Here is an 18,031-nt window from a genome sequence, read left to right as displayed (position 1 = left end):
ATCCTGTTTGGAGTTATTACTCAAGATTTAATCATGCACTATTGCTCAAAAGTGTAGGATTACTTTGAATTGTTTTTGGAAGATAAGCACATTTTCTTTTTTGTTTGTTTGTTTAACCTTAAATTGATTAAAAAATATTGTAAGTGAACAATATTGATTAATATAATCTTGTCTCATATGTCACATTATTTTTTATTCTAATGCCCTCGAAGAGGTCCGTTTTTAGCATGCTGAAGAAAAATCTATAAACCAGATTAAAATAACTGAATGAAACGAAAAAATTGAGTAATTACTTGAATCAACTCTTATCTCCTGAACAGACAGATTATACATCCTAAAAAAAAGTATCTGTTGTATGCTCCTTAAAATGACACACACCTTTCTTTTTTGACAGTGTGGAGTTCACCTTTCCTGGGTTTCAAAGCAAGTTACTTGATGTACAGACAGATCGGAGCTGTGGTGTCTCTCGTGATGAAGAGAAAGCTGAGCAAGAAGGTGAAAGTGTTTTGTGGCTAGTTTAATTCTAACCTCACCTGGGACTATCAACTTTGCATAGTAACCAAAAGAACAAGATACAAGCTCTAGAAAGGAACTTTTTCTGAAATCCTAAACCCATCCACCATCGATGCTGCCTTAACGTGTGTAGTGTTACCAAATATGAACAAATCAAGTAAAACTGCTCAGTGGTACTTTTTTACTTGCCTGGGTGTTAATATACAATATTAACAAATTACATATTACAAATACTCAGTGACTTCTGTATTTTGGTGTCTGAAAACAGAAAAATATTCAGCTTGTGATTTAGTGATACTATTATATTTATAAGGCAGCACGGTGGCACGGTGGTTAGCACTGTTGCTGCACAGCAAGAAGGTCCTGAGTTCAATTCCAACATCAGGCCGGGGTCTTTCTGTGTGGAGTTTGCATGTTCTCCCCGTGTTTGTGTGGGTTCCCTCCGGGTACTCCGGCTTCCTCCCACCGTGCAAAGACATGCAGCTTGTGGGGATAGGTTAATTGGAAAATCCAAATTGCCATTAGGTGTGAATGTGCGACTGAATGTGAGCACAAATGGTTGTCTGTCCCTGTGTGTTGGCCCTGCAACAGAATGGCGACCTGTCCAGGGCAGCCCGTTCTCACTCCCGAGGCGTAACATGCCGACGTTTTAACGCCGCGGGACGTGATAAAACGTCCCGCGGCGTTCTTATGGTACGCGGCGGGTTATGGCTGAAATCCAGTGCAATGACGCTCCCGCGGTAATAGACATTCCAGCCCTAAACCTAACCTTATCCCTAGCCCTAACCATAACCTTATTCGTGACCTTAACCAGGACTTTAATGACGTTAAATAGCGTGTTTCTAAGAGATTTGAAGAAAAAGAGCGCGCATGTGTAGATTGAGTCCAGACGGTTCTCATATTTCCTCATTTTTTCCGAGGTCGTCTTTTAGGAACGTGGTGGGTAGCCGAAAACGTAATATGTTGACGATTTGTCACCTAGCCTAAAATGTTACGCTTTGGGAGTGAGAACGTGTTGTCCAGGGTGTACCCTGCCTCTCGCCCTATGACAGCTGGGATAGGCTCCAGCGCCCCCCCCCTGAAAAGGAGAAGCGGAAGCGGATGGACTGATGGATGGATTATATTTATATATATATGTGTGTGTGTGTCTGATCTCAGCCAGGTGATACACATTATGAACATCATATAATCACATCATATCAATTTGACAGTGACAGAGTTACATCTATTGTGCATTCAGTAATTTCACCAACAATCAAAACAACTACAGAAACAATTCAAATGACAGCTATCCTACGGCAGTGATGTACTTAACAAAGTTATTCTCTTAAACAGAGGCGTACTAGTTCCTAAGACTAAATATGTATTTAGATTTTTTTGCAGATTAGAAAAGAAATTATATTAACAAAATAAATTCACTTGTGATATTGTTTATTCATACCAAATTTATTGAAAGACACTGTTTTAAACGGGATCAAATGTTTAGTTGTCAAGAAAAATTGGAAAGTCATTTTTCTTATACTTTTCAGATGACTGTAAATTCTACAGTACAGTTCAGTCAGAACTGAGACGTTCTTTCATCAGTTATCCTTTTCTCTGACAGAAAAAAATATGACACAGTTCAGTGAAGTTTCCACAGTTCACAAGGTCAGTAACGACATTCTTAACAAATACATACATTGTGACATTATTATTGCGACATGTGACAATAAATCATCATAAGCAGGCTGATGTTTGTTTTTCATTGTCACAAACTGCTGTTTTAACTAAAGAGTAATGGGAACATTTTTTTAATATACAGTGTTATCTGTGTATATGTGCTAAGTAGTACTATTAAAGCTAATGTGTTTGCAGGACTCTTTGGTAAAATGTTACAATCAAATCACTGAACACTTATACTGTATCGTGGATAACAAAGCAGTTCAAATTATGGCTCTTTTTTAATTAGATGCAATTGTTTTTCATGATTATATTAAAGCTGTGATTTGTTTTGTTTGTTTAAGAGAGAAATTTAGCTGCTTTAGCATTAATCTAGTCTCGAGCCATACACTTCGACCTCACACAGACTTAGGAACTCATTTCTCTTAGGAATGACGATATTAATGTAACGGCCCTCTGTCCCATTGCACTTGAAATCAGCAACAGCACCTCCTGCAATACCTGTGATCACGGCACACCTGGCAGAAGAAACAGAACATGATCTAGTTAATTCTGATCAGAACACTTGTTTTGTCCATGGAATTTAACAACTCAACTCTCAGCCTCAGTTTCAAATATAACATTCTTAATGGGCCCTAAAAGTTCACATCAAGTCACTGAGTCAAATCTCAGGCATGTCAGATAAACACACACACAATGAATGTACACTCAAAGTGTCTGCATACACTATTATAATTTCATTAATTGAAACGTTGGCCATCACCATGCCTATATGCTGTTAAAATGAAAACTAGATGATGTTTTTATTATTTTTTCTTGTAGATTCATGACTATACAACCTGACAAAATATCAGTTTTTCTTGTAAATCTGTATTGTGTGAGTTTTTCCCCCCAGTCTTTAATTTCTCACTTTAATCTCATTGAACACCTGAATTATGCCGTAGCCTCACTGTTGATTATGTGAGGATAAATGCTAATATCTATACAATAATAAACTCACCATGACAATTATAATCATGACTAGTTATGACTTTCGACCTGATTACCCATTTGCCTCAGCATATTAGTATGCTTCCAATTATAACCTGATAAAAAGTAAAAAGTAAGGATGGGGAGGTGTCACCATTTCATTCAGTTTGTCCTGTCTGCATCACCAATTATCACTAATTATGAACGAGCAGAAATGGATTTCTTATGTGGAAATTCTGACACTACTTCAGCTTTAAAGAAGAAAGGGATGGGCGATGCAAACTCTGTTTGCCAGGAACCAAGCTGCTCTCAACAGTTTAGTTAGTTCATAGACTGCAGGCTGTTAGACTTGATGGATAGCATTAACAACCTGCTAGCTGCAAATAATCAGTCTAACCTCAGTCTAATGTCAGCTAACGCCAGCTAACAATGTTAGCTTGGTGGCGAACAGCCTTCAGTATTAGCAATAAATCACAGAGCAATAGGATATTCATGTAGTTGTAAAAAGCATGACAATATATTAAGTAATCCAAAATATTCAGAATACAATACTCACACTGAGTAACTTGCAGGATAAGTTACGGAATACGTCACAAATTACATTTTGGGGCATGTATACTGTAATGTGTAGTGGAATACATTTTAAAAGTAACCTTCCCAACACTGACTGCTGTGACCAATGAAGGGAGCAGTCGAAAGAAGAAGAGTATAAGCTGTTAAGACATGCCATAATGAAATGTGAAGTACCTGGGATTGTTGTTGCCATCGTTTTCAAGAGATTCTCCAATGCGGATTTCGGCTCCATCGAGTCGTTCTGGGTGAGAATCTTGATTTACGATACTAACAGAAAACACTTTATGTGTTTTGAGCAGATCAAGCCGCCACCACGGACTCATTGATTTTTTTGTGAGAGTGCAGGAGGCCTCTTCCCATTTGCTGTTACGATTTCCATCTATGGCATTATATGCAATGCCAAATGAATATCTTGACGACTGTGTGGCTTTTCCTTGGAGTGCAAGATTCTCCTCTGCAAAAAGAACAAATTTTAAAAAGTATGATGTTTGTCATGTTTGTTAAGTCACAATTATAAGCTCGAAGTGCTGCAGTACACGTGCACCAATTACAATTTTTTTTCCCAATTTTGTAGTTTGCATTAATATATTTTGATTAAACCTTTATTGCAGCAGCACCGCTTATCAGCCTGAAACTTTGTGGTTTATACCACAGCTTGTAGGTAAAGCTGCATGCAGTCCACATTTATTCACAGTGTCATGAAAAAGTATTTGGCCTCTTCCAGATTTCTTAGATTACTTAAATATTCCTGATCAAAAGATAATCCGAGACAATACAAAATGCAATTTGTAAAAAGTTATTTATTTTATTAAAGTGATAACGCTAACCAAACCAAACTGCCCCTTATTGCCTACCTTGTTAAATGATTTAACAAGGTAGGCAATGTAACCCTAATTGGGTTACAAAATAATTTGTAAGGCAACGAGACTCCCTCAAACCCTGGTTCATCATCCACAAACAGAGAAAACCTGGAACAGTGAACCATCAAATTACTCTAGGAGCTCATTGCAGATTCATCCAGGAGGTCACAAAAGATCTAAACAAAACAGCTACAGAACTGCAGGCCTCACTTACTTCAACTAAGGTGAGTGTTCAGCAATAAGAAAGAGACTGGGCAAAAATGGCATCCATGGGAGACTTCAGAGGTGAAAACCACACCTGACTAAACAAAACACAAAAGTTCATCTAACGTTTGCCAAAAAAATATCTTGATGATCCCCAAGACTTGCTGTAATTGATGAAGCCATAAATTCTGCTTTCTTCCAGAAAATCCTGAAGAAGAATGCCTGGACATCAGTTAATGCCATGAAGCTCAAGCACAATTGGGTTATGCTACAGAACAATGATTTGAAACACACCACCACCACCACAAGTCCACTTTTTAATAGAAAACAATGGAAGGTTTTTGAGTGGCCTAGTCTAAACTTAAATCAGTTTGAGATGCTTTGCAAAATGACCTTCAACATGCTCAAAAAACCTCCAACATGACTGAAAAATTCAGCAAAGAAGAGTAGGCAAAAGTTCGTCATATCCAGTTATCCCAAAATGCTTGATTGCTGTTCTTGGTAATCTTTGTCCAGTATTAAAATTTGTTTGCTGATCTGAGACCAATACACAAAAAACCCTAAGAAATCAGGAAGGGGGCAAATACTTTTCCATAGCATTATATGTAGTGGCACAAATTCTCACCGGTTGGAGCAGGGTATCCATAGACTTCGACTTCACAGAGTGTGAGGATCCTACTTGAACCAGGCAGAGTCAATGTTACATAACGTCCCTCCACCCGATTGGTGAAAGTCAATTTGGATTCACCTGTACGACCTTCAGAAATTGTACCAACCCTTACAGAAAGTATGAGAAAGAAACACAGAGTTTACCACAGCAGCAGATTTCAGAACATTTTATGGTCAGCGTGATAATAATGCAGCAAGATATTGTAGTACTCTATAAATTTAGTTGGGATGCATTTTTACAGTAGTTAAATCATTGCAGGTGCTATAATTAAATTGTTTGTTGTAGTATTATATAGCATGCCAATGGTCTGAGTATGGACAGCTAACAAAGTCAGCCCTGCAGCAACCAATCCTGCTACCAGTGATTACTTTAGAAAGGCAGAAGTAAACACCACAATACTTTTTTATGCTTACAAACATAAAAATGCAAAAATTAAAGAAAAAAGAATCATAGTATAGCTGATGATTTGTTTCTCCTTTCTATTTACACACTTTGGGTTTTCTAAGCCTTCATTGTTCAAAGAGTTGCCTATGTGGATCTCCAGCCCACTGAGTCTGTGCTGACAGCAGTCTCCTCTGTTGAAGATGGTGACAGACGTGATTATGTAGGACTGAAGCAGGTCCACTCTCCACCAGGGGTTCGTCTGGTCGTTAGTGTGTGTGCAAGACCCAACCGAAAATTCAGAATTACGATTTCCATCAATCGCATTGTGGGCAGCTGACATGGGGTTATCAGTTAAACGGGTTGATTGAGTTGCTTTACCACGCAGGGCCACATTTTCTGCAAATCAGAGATGTACAATGAATATAAAATATACAATACATAATAAAATATCAGTACATAATAAAATACAGTAATGTCCAAACAAAGAGAGTTTTTGAAATGGTGAGTATTGCACATTAAAAAATAGCTTTCCATAAGCCACTAAATAAAAGAGGTTGTGAATGCAAGTTGTTGCTTTGATTATGCTTCATCAAATCACGTCTTCTAGGAGACTGTAATTTATTCTGCAATAAGACTGAAAAGTTCAGTCCAGGAAAGCAGAAAAACAATATGTCAATTTTCCCTGCAACTCACAACTCCAAAAATCCAAATTTATATTAAAAAATCTAGAGGCATCTAGTGTTACAGCTGCAGGGTTGCCCTACACTAGTTAACTAGCAACTTCCATTTGTTCAAGTCCAAGTTTATTTATATAGCACTTTTAAAACAACATCTATTGACCAAAGTACTGTACAATAGTCAAAGCAGAAGACATAAAATAGGATAAAGTTAGAAGGGAATAGAATCACAGAAATATAAGACAATAAAAACAGTAGTAACAGACTCATACTGATTTAAAGCCAGAGACTAAAAATGGGTCTTTAGATGGGTTTTTAAAGTATCCAGTGTTGGGGAGGTCCTGATATGAAAGGCAAAGTGTTCCACAATTTAGGAGCAGTCACCGGAAATGTCCGGTCTCCTCTGTGTTTTAATCTGGATCTTGGGACAACTAGTAGCATTTGGTCTGCAGACCTCAAAGATCTTGTGGAAGTATACCAGGTTAGAAGATCAGAGAGATATGTAAGAGCTACTCCATGCAGCGTCTTAAAAACAAGTGTTTAAATCGTAAAAATAGTTCAAAAACTAAATGGTAGCCAATGTAATGATGCAAGTATGGGAGATATGTGATCTCGCTTATACGTTCCAGTTAAGAGCCGTGTTTTGGACGAGTTACAGTCGGCCAAATGATAACGAGGTAACACCAGAGTAGACGTTGAAGTGGATTATCTGCCTCGATCTCATCTTATTCCTAACATCCTCCTCTCATGCAGTTCTCTGCATGTCCTCCATCACTGGATCTATGAATCCTCTCTGTAGTTCTCCTCAGTTCCTCTGGCCTGGCAGCTCAATTCAGACTTTCTCTAACATATTTATTAACCCTCTTCTGCATACGTTCACCTGCTTCACCTTTCCTTTCACTCTAGCTGCTATCTGAATTGATTTTAAAATTATTTTACTCACTTGTAAAATTTAAAATAATATGGCACCTAGCTATTTAACAGAACTTCTCCAGTTGTATAACCCAAAAAAGCACTAAGATCCTCTAATCAGATGCTCTTAATACAACCCAAGTCTAGGCTGAAAACCAGAGGCGATCGTGCCTTTGCTATCGCTGCATCTAGACTATGGAATAATCTCCCTATTGCCATTCATACTTCTGATACTATTCAGTCTTTTAAATATCTATTTACTTTGGCCTTGACTTAAGTTAGTCGATTATCATTTAACAGGCTTCAATGTTTGTCTTGTGTTGCTGTTGTCACTGTTACTGTCACTGTTGGTAAATTATTTTACTTGCTCTTAATTTAATTTGTGAAGCACTTTGATTGACAATGTTGTTTTAAAAATTTGCTATATAAATACATTTTGATTTGATATTTGATTTTATCCTTCAGATAGAAATCCCATCTGATATTCATCCATGTCTACCCTGCCTGCGCTCTCCTTTCACCTCTCTTTTGAACCGTCTATTGCTTTGGATGGCTGATGCCAAGTAATTAAAGTCATCTACCTTTACTAACTCCACTGTTACACATCTCCCTCTCATTCACACACATGTATTTTGTCTTGTTTCTGCTGACTTTCATTTTTCTTCTCTTCAGTGCATACTTAATAATGGAATAATGGAATAATGGATTGCATTTAGGCACCCAAAGCGCTTTACAATTCCACTATTCATTCACACACTGGTGGAGGCAAGCTAGAGTTGTAGCCACAGCTGCCCTGGGGCAGACTGACAGAAGTGAGGCTGCCATATCGCACCATCAGCCCCTCTGGCCAACACCAGTAGGCGGTAGGGTAAAGTGTCTTGCCCAAGGACACAACGACCAGGACAGAGAGCAGGGGGATCGAACTGGCAACCTTCCGGTTGAGCTTCCCAACTCCCTGAGCCATGGTCGCCCTTCCACCTTTCCAGATTGTCTTCTATCTGTTCCCTACTCTCAATACACATCACAGTGTCGTCTGCGAATATCATAGTCCACCGAGACTCCTGACATCATTTCTCAACTTGTACATCACCATTACAAACTAGAATTCAATTCAATTCAATTTTATTTATACAGCGCCAAATCACAACAAAAGTCGCCTCAAGGCTGAAGGCTCAGAGCAGGTATCTGATGTGCCCACTAATCCACTAACAACACAGGCACAGTTTGCAAAAATGCCTTATAAGCAACTGAATTTGTAGCAGAACACAAAAGAGTTTTGTTTGTTGTATTTGCATTATTTCTGTGGCAGACATTTTTGGGAATGTGTATTTCCATGTTGTGATCTGTTTATTTTATGGCAAATGAAAAAGTATGATCTTTATAACACAACTGACTTGCAACCACCTCCTTTCAGTAAAATTTATTTTTACTGTATACACATTACACAAGCTCAAAAATGACTCTGCCTAGTATGTTTTTTTACTAAATCAGGGGGTGTTTTTATTTTTACGATATCTCACACACTTACGATAAGTGGAAACCGAGCTTATTCCTAAGAGGAGTAGCAGAAGGAAAGCATTCAGTTTCATCATTCTGTTGAATTTGAGAAAGATGGGATTTTTATTAGTACACAATATTTTATTGCAAATTTAATTTATTACTGGTTCCTGTGTCAAAGTATTTAAGCCCCACCTTTAAGGTGAAATAGTTAGGATCAAAGTTATTGTAGGAAAAGAAACTTTGTGGAAGAAAAAAACACAAATGTGCACTGGTGTTTTGTTGGTCAGAAGTGAAATTCAGTGTGGTAGACACTTTAAAGACACTGGGAAAAATGTTAATGTGACCAAAACCACTACAAACTATATGCCTGTACATAATCCATTCACTTAAAGCAGCAAGCACAGATCTCACCATGAAAACATTGGAATTCTCTATAAATTAAAAAAGTGGCTTTCAAGCTTCAATAGGATCTTTCCTTGAACAGGATTACTACTCTTCAAATCTTAAGTTATGAATTAGTTTATGTATATATTTTTACATTAGAGTTGTTTTGTTGTGAGCCTGAATTGAAAAAAAAAATCATAAATTATACACTGAAACTACTACTAAGTTTAAAGATACAAAAAAAGAGCTTTAAGCAAAAAAAGAAAACAAATTCTATATTTAAACTGAAAATACAGAAACATAATAAAGATAATCACTTTCAAGAAAAGAAATGAAATGTGTTACTTGAGTATCCAGACTGAGCAGATGCTTCTTCCTGGAAATTGATGATTCAGGGAAAGAGAAGCGCTACTACTGATGTTGTTTCTGTGTGTGTTTTATATGTACATGCAGCTCCGCCTCTGCTGAACAACAACTAACCAATCATCAGAAACCACATTCATATTCTCCTCAAAACTATCCAGTTGCTTCCAACTGTTTGTGCCCATGCACATTTGTTTCACTTCCCCACTTGTGAATTACATTTTCAAGAATTAGTAAAGCAGTTCTCCACAGCACTGAGGTTTTTTTCTGGTTATTTGGCAATATCCTCCTACTTATTACTCAAGATGTAATCAGACGTTTACAAAATATAATTTTGCTTCAAAGTTTGGGGCCATTTTGAAATGTCCTTGTATCTGAAAGATAAGTGGAATGATAATTTCAAAAGCTCTATGAGTAAAAAAAATCAGATTAATGGAATTGTTTATCATAGATCAATTTGTCATTAAAAAAACCCAAATTTTTGTAGGCTTTCAGGAACAATTAGGCTTATATTCCAATGGTGCATTTTGAACTTCACATACTTTTAGCTTTCTAATGAATGTGTAACTGTCATTAAGAAACTCTTTCACAGATCTATTAATGCAGCTGATTTTAATGCAGTGTGGTTATCGGTGCCAGTTGGTCAGGTCTTATTTCAGAAATTGCTAATGTACTGGAAGAAAATATCCAGTGAGCAGAAGTTGGATCCAAGGCATTAAAATGGTTTACTGATGCCAGGGATTACACGAAAATGGCCAGACTGCTTTAGGCTGATAAAAAGGCAGCAGTAACTCAAAAAAACTCTCATTACAATAAAGGTATTCAGAACAGCATCTCTGAATGCAGAACATATCAAACCTTAAAACAGATGGACTACAGCAGTTTGCACTAACTCATGAAAGTTGGATAATAGAAGACTGGAAATACGTTGTCTGCTCTGATGAGTCTCAGATTAATTATTTACAAATAACTAATTAAAGCAAAGGTGACACATTAAAATTATCAGTTCAGAATTAATATACAGCCAAAACATTTTTGAAAATAAAATATGCATAAATATTTTTTTAAAATGTATTTGTACAAGTATTGATGTTCACAAATTATGTCTAAATAATATTGGTTTTCCTCCAGCATAATTTATTCTAATAAATTACAGTTTTGTTGTGATTTTGTTTTTTTGTTTTGTTTATTTATTTGTTTTTGCAGGTTCCTATGAATTCGGGAAAACATTTTATTGTGTTATTGTGTATCTAAAACTGTAAGAGAAACCTTGCACAGTTATTCTTCACAAGCTTTACAATCGAGGACAGAGCCATACACTTCCACTTCACACAGAGTCAGGTATTCATTTCTTCCAGGGATGACTATGTTAACATAGCGGCCATCCATCCCCATCCCGTCACTCGCGTTACAGTGGAACTCTTGAATGGAACCTCCTGGGATGCTTGAGATCACAGCACACCTGGCAGAAGAAGCAGAGGTTATTTGGTTAACCCAAGACGTTTACCAGGGCGTTTCACATTGGATTCTTCACTTGGCAGTGTAGAGCTGCAAAATGTGACAACCCCAAAGGTGATATTGGGCAAATTAAGTGAGATGAGGTTCTTGCTTTCTATGAGTGGAATCACAGAAATTTTTGTTCATACTCATTTTCTGTTTGGATTTTGGTATTTTCCTTTAAGAGGACTAATATTCTTAAAGGTGAATATGGTTCACATTTATAATTTGCATTTTATCAACCCACTGCTGTACAATAAATTTGCTCTCATCAGTTTTGGAAGATGCAAATGCCCCCATAGTTCCAGTTTGTAATTAATTTAATTTCTATTAACGTTGCAGTTTTTAGTGTGCATTGTACCTGGGATTATAGTTGCCATTGTTTTCAAGAGAGTCTCCGATGCGGATCTCGGCTCCATTTAGTCGTTCTGGGAGAGAATCTATTACATTCAATACCTTAACAGAAAAAACTTTATGGGTTTTGCGCAGATCGAGTCGCCACCAGGGACTGAAGTCAGGTTTTGTATGAGTGCATGATGCCCCATTCCATATGCTGTTTTGATTTCCATCTATGGCATTATAGGCAATACCAATTGTATAGAGTGAGGACTGTGATGCTTTTCCTTGAAGTGCAAGATTTTCTCCTGCAAAAGAACAAATTCATGAAAAAAAATTAAACATTGATGTCTTGTCAATAATCATGTTTCGGCATCAAGAAATGCATTACATTCAATTACATTTTTCAATTCAGTTTTATTTATAGAGAAACATTTACTTTAAAATGCTTTTTATTATAAGGTAAAAACTCTAAAATATTAAAGAGAAAACCCCAACAATCAGGTGATAGCATGAGGAAGCACTTGTCAACGGTGGGAAAACCTTCATACAAAGAGACTCTGCACAGAACCAGGCTCAGGGAGGTCATTCCATCTGCCTGCACTGGTTACACCTACCAGCCACCAAGGAGGCATCCAAGTCAGATGCAAACCACCTTAACTGACTCCTTCTGATGTGGAGGAGTAGCGACTTTACGTTTAACCCCTCTCAAATGAGCTTTACACCGTGTGACTAAAGCTGACCCCAGGTACCCCGCTGAGGAAGCTCATTTCCACTCTTCATATCTGCAGTGTGATTGTTCTGATCACTACCCAAAGCTCATGGCCATGGGTGAGGGTTTGGGCATATATTTACCAGTACATCTAGAGCCTTCCTTTCAAGCTCATCTATGTTTTCATTAGAATCGAAGATTGCCGCGTTCACGTTATAGCTAGAGCCATGCCACTTGTCCAATTAGGGTCTGGAGTGCATACTCCATTTCCGAAGAGTGAGTAATACACAGCTTCCCCCCTGTCTAAGGAGCTTGGAAAGAAAAGCGTCTGGACTTCTTTAAGTTGCTTGAAGACGTTTCACCTCTCATCCGAAAAGCTTCTTCAGTTCAGTTCTTCCCCCCTAACCTGCCTAACACTTTTCCCAGAATTACTTTAATTCAAATCAGCTTTAATCACATAGCCACAAGTCATAATAATAGTAATCACAATATCTCAGTGTGCTTTATATTGTGGAGTAAACCCCCTACCACAGTGCTCCCCAACCTTTTTTGCGCCATGGACCGGTTTAATGTCAAGCAACATTTTCACGGACCGGCCTTAAAATGTCGCGGATAAATACAACAAAATAAAATGATATAATAATAAACGCCAATTGACTGTGTAGTTGTGTAACTTTATTAGCAGCGTCCTCCTGCAATGCGCCAACAACATTGAGAGTAACATCCCCCTCTCTGTCCCTTAATGCTCTCTGGTCGCTATTCAGTAGCGGTTTTTGATAGGGGCGACATAGGCGGTTGCCCAGAGCGGCATCGTGGTGGGGGTGGCATCACGGGCATCTCCAATAAAAACGTTGCTCATACTCATGCTGCCCCGACATCAGCAGGAGATGGCATAGGCATGATTGTCCTTATCTTGGACAACATCTGCTTCTCAGACACCACCCTAACGGAGTCCAGCTCCATCCCCACAGCACTGCTGGCCTTGTGAATCAGTTTATTTAGTCTGTTAGGATCTGTGACCCTCAACCTGCTGCCCCAGCATGCAACAGCATAGAGGATAGCACTGATCACAACAGAGATACAACAAGATAACATAAATTAGTAGGAATAGTGAAAACTTCTTTTTACGTTTGTTAGCCACTTGGCTATGATTGTAAACAGTAGCAGAGGGTTGTTCGCCCAGGGCACCACTGGCTATGGTGACGTGTAAATATTTCCTTCAAAATAAGACACACAACTACAACACCGGAAAAGATCCAGGGAAACCAAGTTAATGATAAAAACCCTGAAAACCATAAATTTCACACCTGAGTCTCAACTCTCGCAGCCTGGTATAAACGACTCACGGACCGGTACTGGTCCGTGGCCCGGAGGTTGGGGAGCGCTGCCCTACACTATCAGAGAGAGAATCACAGCAATCATACAATCCCCTGTGAGCAAGCCTTGGTGACGGTGGGAAGGAAGAAAAACACCCTTTTAACCGGAAGAAACCACTGACAGAACAAGGCTCAGTGCTGCAAATGGTTGTAATGGACGACCTTTCATCCAGTCTTGAAAACATACCTGTAGTTAAAGAAACTGATTTGTATCATCTGGTTCCAAACATAAATATAACTGCACAGCAGTGAAAATATATATGCTCTGACTTCTGATAATAATCCCTTATTGAACTTTTCTGTGAGTGAAAAACTGTTTACTTGTTTACGTGACCAGTTTAGGATTTGTCAGATAACTATTGAATTGAATTGAATTGAATTGAATTGAATTGAATCTTTATTTTGAACATGTTAAAAAAAAAAAGGTAACAACACAGAAATGAAAAGAGACAAACAAACAACGCATAACAAAGGGAAAACAAACCAACCACAACTACAAAAAACTTTCATGTTCAAAAAGAAGTAGGAAAGCCTAAACTTATTTAATCCCACCCCCTTCCCACTACCTAGTAATCAATAGCCTACACCTTTTCTTCCTGTTTAAAATTTCAACACATTGTATTCACATATTTTACACATATTGTATTCTAGGAAATGTGAAGTTACTTTTGTAAAATGTTTTATTCAGTTATCAAATGCTGCAGTGACGTCTAGCAATACACAGTTCTTTGTAGGAATGTGGACTAGTAGATATATTGATAGTGTGGATAAAGGCGTTACTGAAGTTAGTTCAGAGAAATCAATAGGAAGCAAGCAGTCTAAATAAATATCAGTAGTTACTTAAATAAAAGAAAAAATATTTCTTTTAATTTATTTTAAATAAAAGAAAATTCATGAAGCAAACTCTTTGTCGTCATGGTTACAGTGATGAACAGTAATGATGTGCTGGCTTTGCAGCTTTTTTTAGGAAATAAATTACTGGGTGTTTTTTTTTTACACGTTTCTATTTGAAATTGTTTAAACTTTATTGCACTTCATATATCTATTGTTAAACTGCTTTAATATCAGCTTGAAACTCTGGATACCAGAGTTTGGCGATATAGTTGCATACCGTGCACATTTACTCATGTAGTAGTTCAAATTCTCACCAGTTGGAGCGTGATATCCGTAGACTTCCACTTCACAGAGTGAGAGGATCCTTTCTGAACCAGGAAGAGTCAAAGTTACATAACGCCCCTCCACACGACCAGCGAAATTCACAGTGTAGGATTTGCCTGCACCAACTTCAGAAATTGTTCCAACCCTAACAAGAAATGTGTGAGAAAATGCAATTTACCATGGCAGCAAATATCAGAACATATGATAGTCAGCGTGATCATTTTTAATTAGTGGAATTTGCTGGTAGCGCCAGAGCCACAGACATGGCACAGAGAGGAGATTGGAGTGAGTGAATAGGTTGAAAAAACATGGGCCTTTAAGACAGGTGCCTGCTGTACTCTCAGTTTTCATACTGGTATTTATTTATTTTTTTACTGTAAGCACTACATAACTATAGCACAACACACAGAGTCATTAGCACTTCTTTCACTTTATTCTTCTTGTGTTGTGCCGACAAAATTTACAAAAACTGTAACCTAATTTTCTCTATTTTAATATATAATGGAATGATTTAATATAGGAATCTATTATATGGAGTGCCAACAAAAAGAATATGGGCTGCAGTCCTACAGCAACCTCTCCTTTACCGTTCAGAAAAACAGCAATAAAAAAACACTGCAAAGGTAAAAATGAGTAAAATGCCAAAACAGGATAACCAGAACAAAAGACAAAGAATCACAACGTTGTTGATCATTTCTTATTGCTCTATATTTACTAACTTTGGGTTATTTAAGCCATCATTATTCAAAGAGTTGCCTATGTGGATCTCCAGCCCGTTGAGTTTTTCATGACAGCAGTCTCCTCTGTTGGTGATGGTGAGGGAAGTGACAATGTAGGACTCGAGCAAGTCCACTCTCCACCAGGGGTCGGTCTGTTGATCGGTGTGCGAACATGATCCGTGGCGAAGGTCAGAATCACGGTTTCCATCAATTGCAGCGTAGGCAGCCGACAATACCGTACTCATACAGGTTGACTGGGTTGCTTTTCCACGCAGGGCCACATTTTCTGGAAATAGCAGAATGCAAATGAAAGATATCATGAAAGGACATGCAGCTGAAAATGAGCACCCATCCAAATGTACCTCATTTAGTTACTTCCTGATGTAGTTAGCTTGATAACTCTGTTTACAGTAATACAGTGACTGTAGTATATGAACATATTTGGATAAGTATATTTGTTAGAGCTGCACAATTATCAGCAAACACAACTGCTGGTAAGTATACCCATCATTCAAAATGATTACATATGCTGAACTTTGTGAGCCAAAAGAATGGTTTGAAAGAATGTTCTTACTGTAGAAACTGAAAAACTGACTCCTTCATGGGTTTTTTGGAAGGTTTATTGTCTTACATGTTATGTAAGACACTGATGTTGCTTAAATGTCTCATTTAATAATTTGTATAAACTTTTTTTTCTTAGTTACATGAAACATCCAGCTCTAAACAAAAACTGCAGTAACTGCAAATAACTAGGCATATTATACTCTGTTAAGTTTCTGTTATACTACTTCACTCTCTATCGCTACCTGATGATAAACACATTGCCTCTTATTATTACGCTGTCTTTTACATATAACTACTTTTCCTTACAAAAAAAGAGTCCATATACATCCAGATCATACTTACGATGGGTGCATGCTGAGGACATTCCCAGGAGAAGGAGCAAAACCAGTTCTGAAATGTGTTTCATTGTTCCTACTGTTCACACTGGGAAAATAGAAATATATTCAGGAAATGTGCTTGAATTCACCCCAACTTGCACATTTTTTAAACTCTAAACTAAATTTAAACAAAAACAAAACACATTTATGTGAAGTAAAAACAAAGAGTGACCCTCTTAACCCCCTTAGAGAATATTTTACATCTTTAAATGAAAACTACATACCTTATAATCAGATGTGGAGCTGCTGTTAAGGATTGTTACTTATATTCACATCCAACCAGGGCACATGAGCTTTGTTTATCAATAACCCACCCAGGACTTTGTCCTTTTACTTGTAGAGATAAGCCTCAGCTACCAAATAAGATAGGATATTGGGAGCTTCTGATGTTTTTGTAAAAATGCCTTGGTAATGCAGGCTAGATCTAAGGTTTATGGTACCATGTGTTCTAAAACGTAAGAAGAAAAAGTGATGTAAAAATAGAAAAAGTGGCACGATTAATAAAAACAAGAAGAAAACATTTCACAAAGACTTTAGAAAAAGTAAAATGGGTTTCCTATACTCAAGTCAATCTCAAGTGGGTTAAATCCTAAAGTAAATCTGACCCCAACCTTAGTAATAAACTGACTCGCTTCTGGTATATTCAGTTTTCAACAAATATAAGCAAAATATGAACATTTATGCTAAATATGCCACACTATTGTAATTTATTCTCATCTATAGGGCCGTGCTAATGTGCTTGGAGCAAAAAAATAGCTCCTGTTCCACTCCCTGTGCTTCGTGTACAGGTTTTTCTGTTGAATATAAAGGATTTTGCTCACTAATCTACCAGATATTTATCAGCTGGGGTTTGAAATTCGCAGTACCATTATCATAAACTGCCGTTATCAGCTCAGCTTGGATTTAAACAGTACACCCCTTTTACTGGGCACCTGCCACATTTTATATATCTTGTGCTTGATTAAACTTGTGAAGGGTTTTAACAAACTACTTTTAAATTAGTGAATTTAATTAGACTAACAGAAAGAGAGAAAAGTAGAATGTAGTGCAATTTTACTGTTCAACCAAAAACAAATAAAGTAAATCAATAAAATAAAATAAAATAAAACACTTTTCGGAAACACTTTCTTAACTTTTAGATTATATGTTAATGTACTTTATTTATAAGAAGTAAACCTATGTGAAGGCAGCTTTATTCTCTTATTCTTGAACAGACATAGATAGATACGTTATTGAGGTTTTATTTACATCACGGTGTAGTCATGTAAACTTGCTCCACCTCCTGGCTCTGTACAGACACAGGCACAAACTAAGTATTGTATTACCTGACAAAAAATAATCTCACTTGTTTGTGCAAGAGGTTAAATCTGACCAAAGCTGGTAGGCAAAAAAAAAGTGTCTCCACAAGATGGCGCCATCCTGACTGCTGCTCACAAATAGTCAACTTTGTCTATCAAATTACATGGCAATAGTTAATTTATATTGCACCAGTATAGACAATAGCTTTGAAAAGTAAAAGTGCTAATTTAGTATAACCCCCCCCTCCAAAAAAGTAAGACTGAACTCTCATATAAGTCTCATATTATGTTTGAGTAGTTAAAGCAGAAAAAAATCTGTAAGCAAC

At 37.4% G+C, this 18,031-nt stretch overlaps 2 protein-coding genes and 1 long non-coding RNA gene across 3 annotated transcripts in view; 1 reads left to right on the top strand and 2 right to left on the bottom strand.

The window, feature by feature from the left end:
* LOC146508791 (fucolectin-1-like) overlaps positions 1-9,717 on the bottom strand; it is a 46,411-nt gene extending 36,694 nt beyond the window's left edge. The window contains exons 1-6 of the mRNA XM_085176872.1: positions 9,651-9,717; positions 8,950-9,014; positions 5,940-6,228; positions 5,404-5,555; positions 3,889-4,168; positions 1,497-2,690 (exon numbers count right to left, since the gene is read on the bottom strand). Coding sequence (XP_085032998.1) covers positions 2,540-2,690; positions 3,889-4,168; positions 5,404-5,555; positions 5,940-6,228; positions 8,950-9,013 — 936 coding nt within the window. The 5' untranslated portion in view covers position 9,014; positions 9,651-9,717 and the 3' untranslated portion in view covers positions 1,497-2,539. The remainder of the gene's footprint in view (positions 1-1,496; positions 2,691-3,888; positions 4,169-5,403; positions 5,556-5,939; positions 6,229-8,949; positions 9,015-9,650) is intronic.
* Positions 395-10,533, top strand: LOC146508790 (uncharacterized). The gene is made up of 3 exons (XR_014876797.1): positions 395-495; positions 2,043-2,160; positions 4,981-10,533. It is a non-coding gene; the product is annotated as an uncharacterized LOC146508790 (long non-coding RNA).
* Positions 10,534-10,739: 206 nt separating this feature from the next.
* Positions 10,740-16,758, bottom strand: LOC146508789 (uncharacterized). Its single transcript, XM_085176870.1, has 6 exons — positions 16,632-16,758; positions 16,373-16,453; positions 15,467-15,752; positions 14,738-14,892; positions 11,527-11,809; positions 10,740-11,130 (listed from the first exon to the last, which is right to left on the bottom strand). The coding sequence occupies exons 2-6, from the start codon at positions 16,434-16,436 to the stop codon at positions 10,947-10,949; spliced, it is 972 nt and encodes a 323-aa protein (XP_085032996.1). The 5' UTR covers positions 16,437-16,453; positions 16,632-16,758; the 3' UTR covers positions 10,740-10,946.
* Positions 16,759-18,031: the final 1,273 nt, after the last annotated feature.

Source organism: Neolamprologus multifasciatus, chromosome 11, assembly GCF_963576455.1.
Source record: "Neolamprologus multifasciatus chromosome 11, fNeoMul1.2, whole genome shotgun sequence".
In the NCBI taxonomy this organism is placed as follows: domain Eukaryota; kingdom Metazoa; phylum Chordata; class Actinopteri; order Cichliformes; family Cichlidae; genus Neolamprologus; species Neolamprologus multifasciatus.
Note: the sequence above shows the minus strand (reverse complement) of the source record. Positions and strands in the feature narration are given on the sequence as shown.

What these genes read in the sequence shown, in the direction of transcription:
- LOC146508789 (XM_085176870.1), bottom strand. Translation starts at nt 16,436, where the DNA reads ATGAAACACATTTCAGAACTGGTTTTGCTCCTTCTCCTGGGAATGTCC. An exon ending in GATGGCTTAAATAACCCAAA is followed by an intron (nt 14,893 to 15,466) that starts GTTAGTAAATAT and finishes ATTTCTTGTTAG; the next exon opens with GGTTGGAACAATTTCTGAAG. An exon ending in CGGATATCACGCTCCAACTG is followed by an intron (nt 11,810 to 14,737) that starts GTGAGAATTTGA and finishes GTTCTTTTGCAG; the next exon opens with GAGAAAATCTTGCACTTCAA.